The following is an 866-nucleotide window of genomic DNA, read 5'->3' as shown; positions in this document are numbered from 1 at the left end:
ACCGTCACCCTGGACAAGCCACCCAAGGGCCAGGAGCAGGAGGCCGGGGAGAGATGCTGGTGCTGCAGGTGGTGCCCCTGGTGCAGAAGGTGCTGCTGTGTCGTCTCCTAAGGGTCCTTGCTGCACCCACGGGACGTGCTGACCGTGGGACAGTGCCAGGTGGCCCCACGGGGACATGGCTGCCCAGCCTGGGCATCCTGGGGAGCTGGGAGGTGGCACTGGCTGGACTCTGCCGTTGCTTTTTACCCATGAGCTCTGCAGACAGATACGCTGGTGATGGGCACCTGCCAGCTCCTGAGAGCCCAGAGTGGGGCATGGGGGACAAGGACAGGTCCCCCCTGTCCCACTGAGGCCCGGGAGCCTTGAGGATGATGTGTGCCAACGCAGATGTCACCAAGAAGTGCCTACAGTGGGGAGGGGCAGCACTTTGAACCTGTGATCCCGGACACTGACCCTGCTGCTCTGCCCTTGCTGGGACACCGCCAGTGCTGGGAAGGTGCGGGCACTGCCGGCTGGAGGGTAGGTTTGGATGATGGCAGCCCTGGGTGTGTGACATCGTTGTCACTGTCCTGGAGCGGTGAAGAGGAGCCAGGGACATGCCCCCAGACAGGATGGGACCCACCTCCCCAAAACTGAGCGGTGGTCCCCCCACCCACAGCATCCTGGGGATGCTGCAGTGCCTGTGCCACATTGGCTGGGGACCGCTCCTCCTCGCCATGCTGCCCACGGGACAGAGGGAAGGAGACAGGGAGGACAGACAGACAAAGCCTGGCAGGAGTGCCGGGCAGCACTCCAGCGCAGCACGTGACAGCATGGCACGAGTGTGGGTGTTAACGTCCCAGTGCCAGGAAACCCCCAGCCCCCTT

At 64.3% G+C, this 866-nt stretch overlaps 1 protein-coding gene across 1 annotated transcript in view; it reads left to right on the top strand.

Annotated features, from left to right (window-relative positions):
- The window catches only part of CYSRT1 (cysteine-rich tail protein 1), a 369-nt gene extending 258 nt beyond the window's left edge, over positions 1–111 (top strand). The window contains exon 1 of the mRNA XM_010077610.1: positions 1–111. This exon is cut by the window's left edge and continues 258 nt beyond it. Coding sequence (XP_010075912.1) covers positions 1–111 — 111 coding nt within the window.
- Positions 112–866: the final 755 nt, after the last annotated feature.

This window comes from Pterocles gutturalis, unplaced genomic scaffold, assembly GCF_000699245.1.
Source record: "Pterocles gutturalis isolate BGI_N339 unplaced genomic scaffold, ASM69924v1 scaffold4618, whole genome shotgun sequence".
NCBI lineage: Eukaryota > Metazoa > Chordata > Aves > Pterocliformes > Pteroclidae > Pterocles > Pterocles gutturalis.
This window is presented reverse-complemented; position numbering and strand designations above follow the sequence as displayed.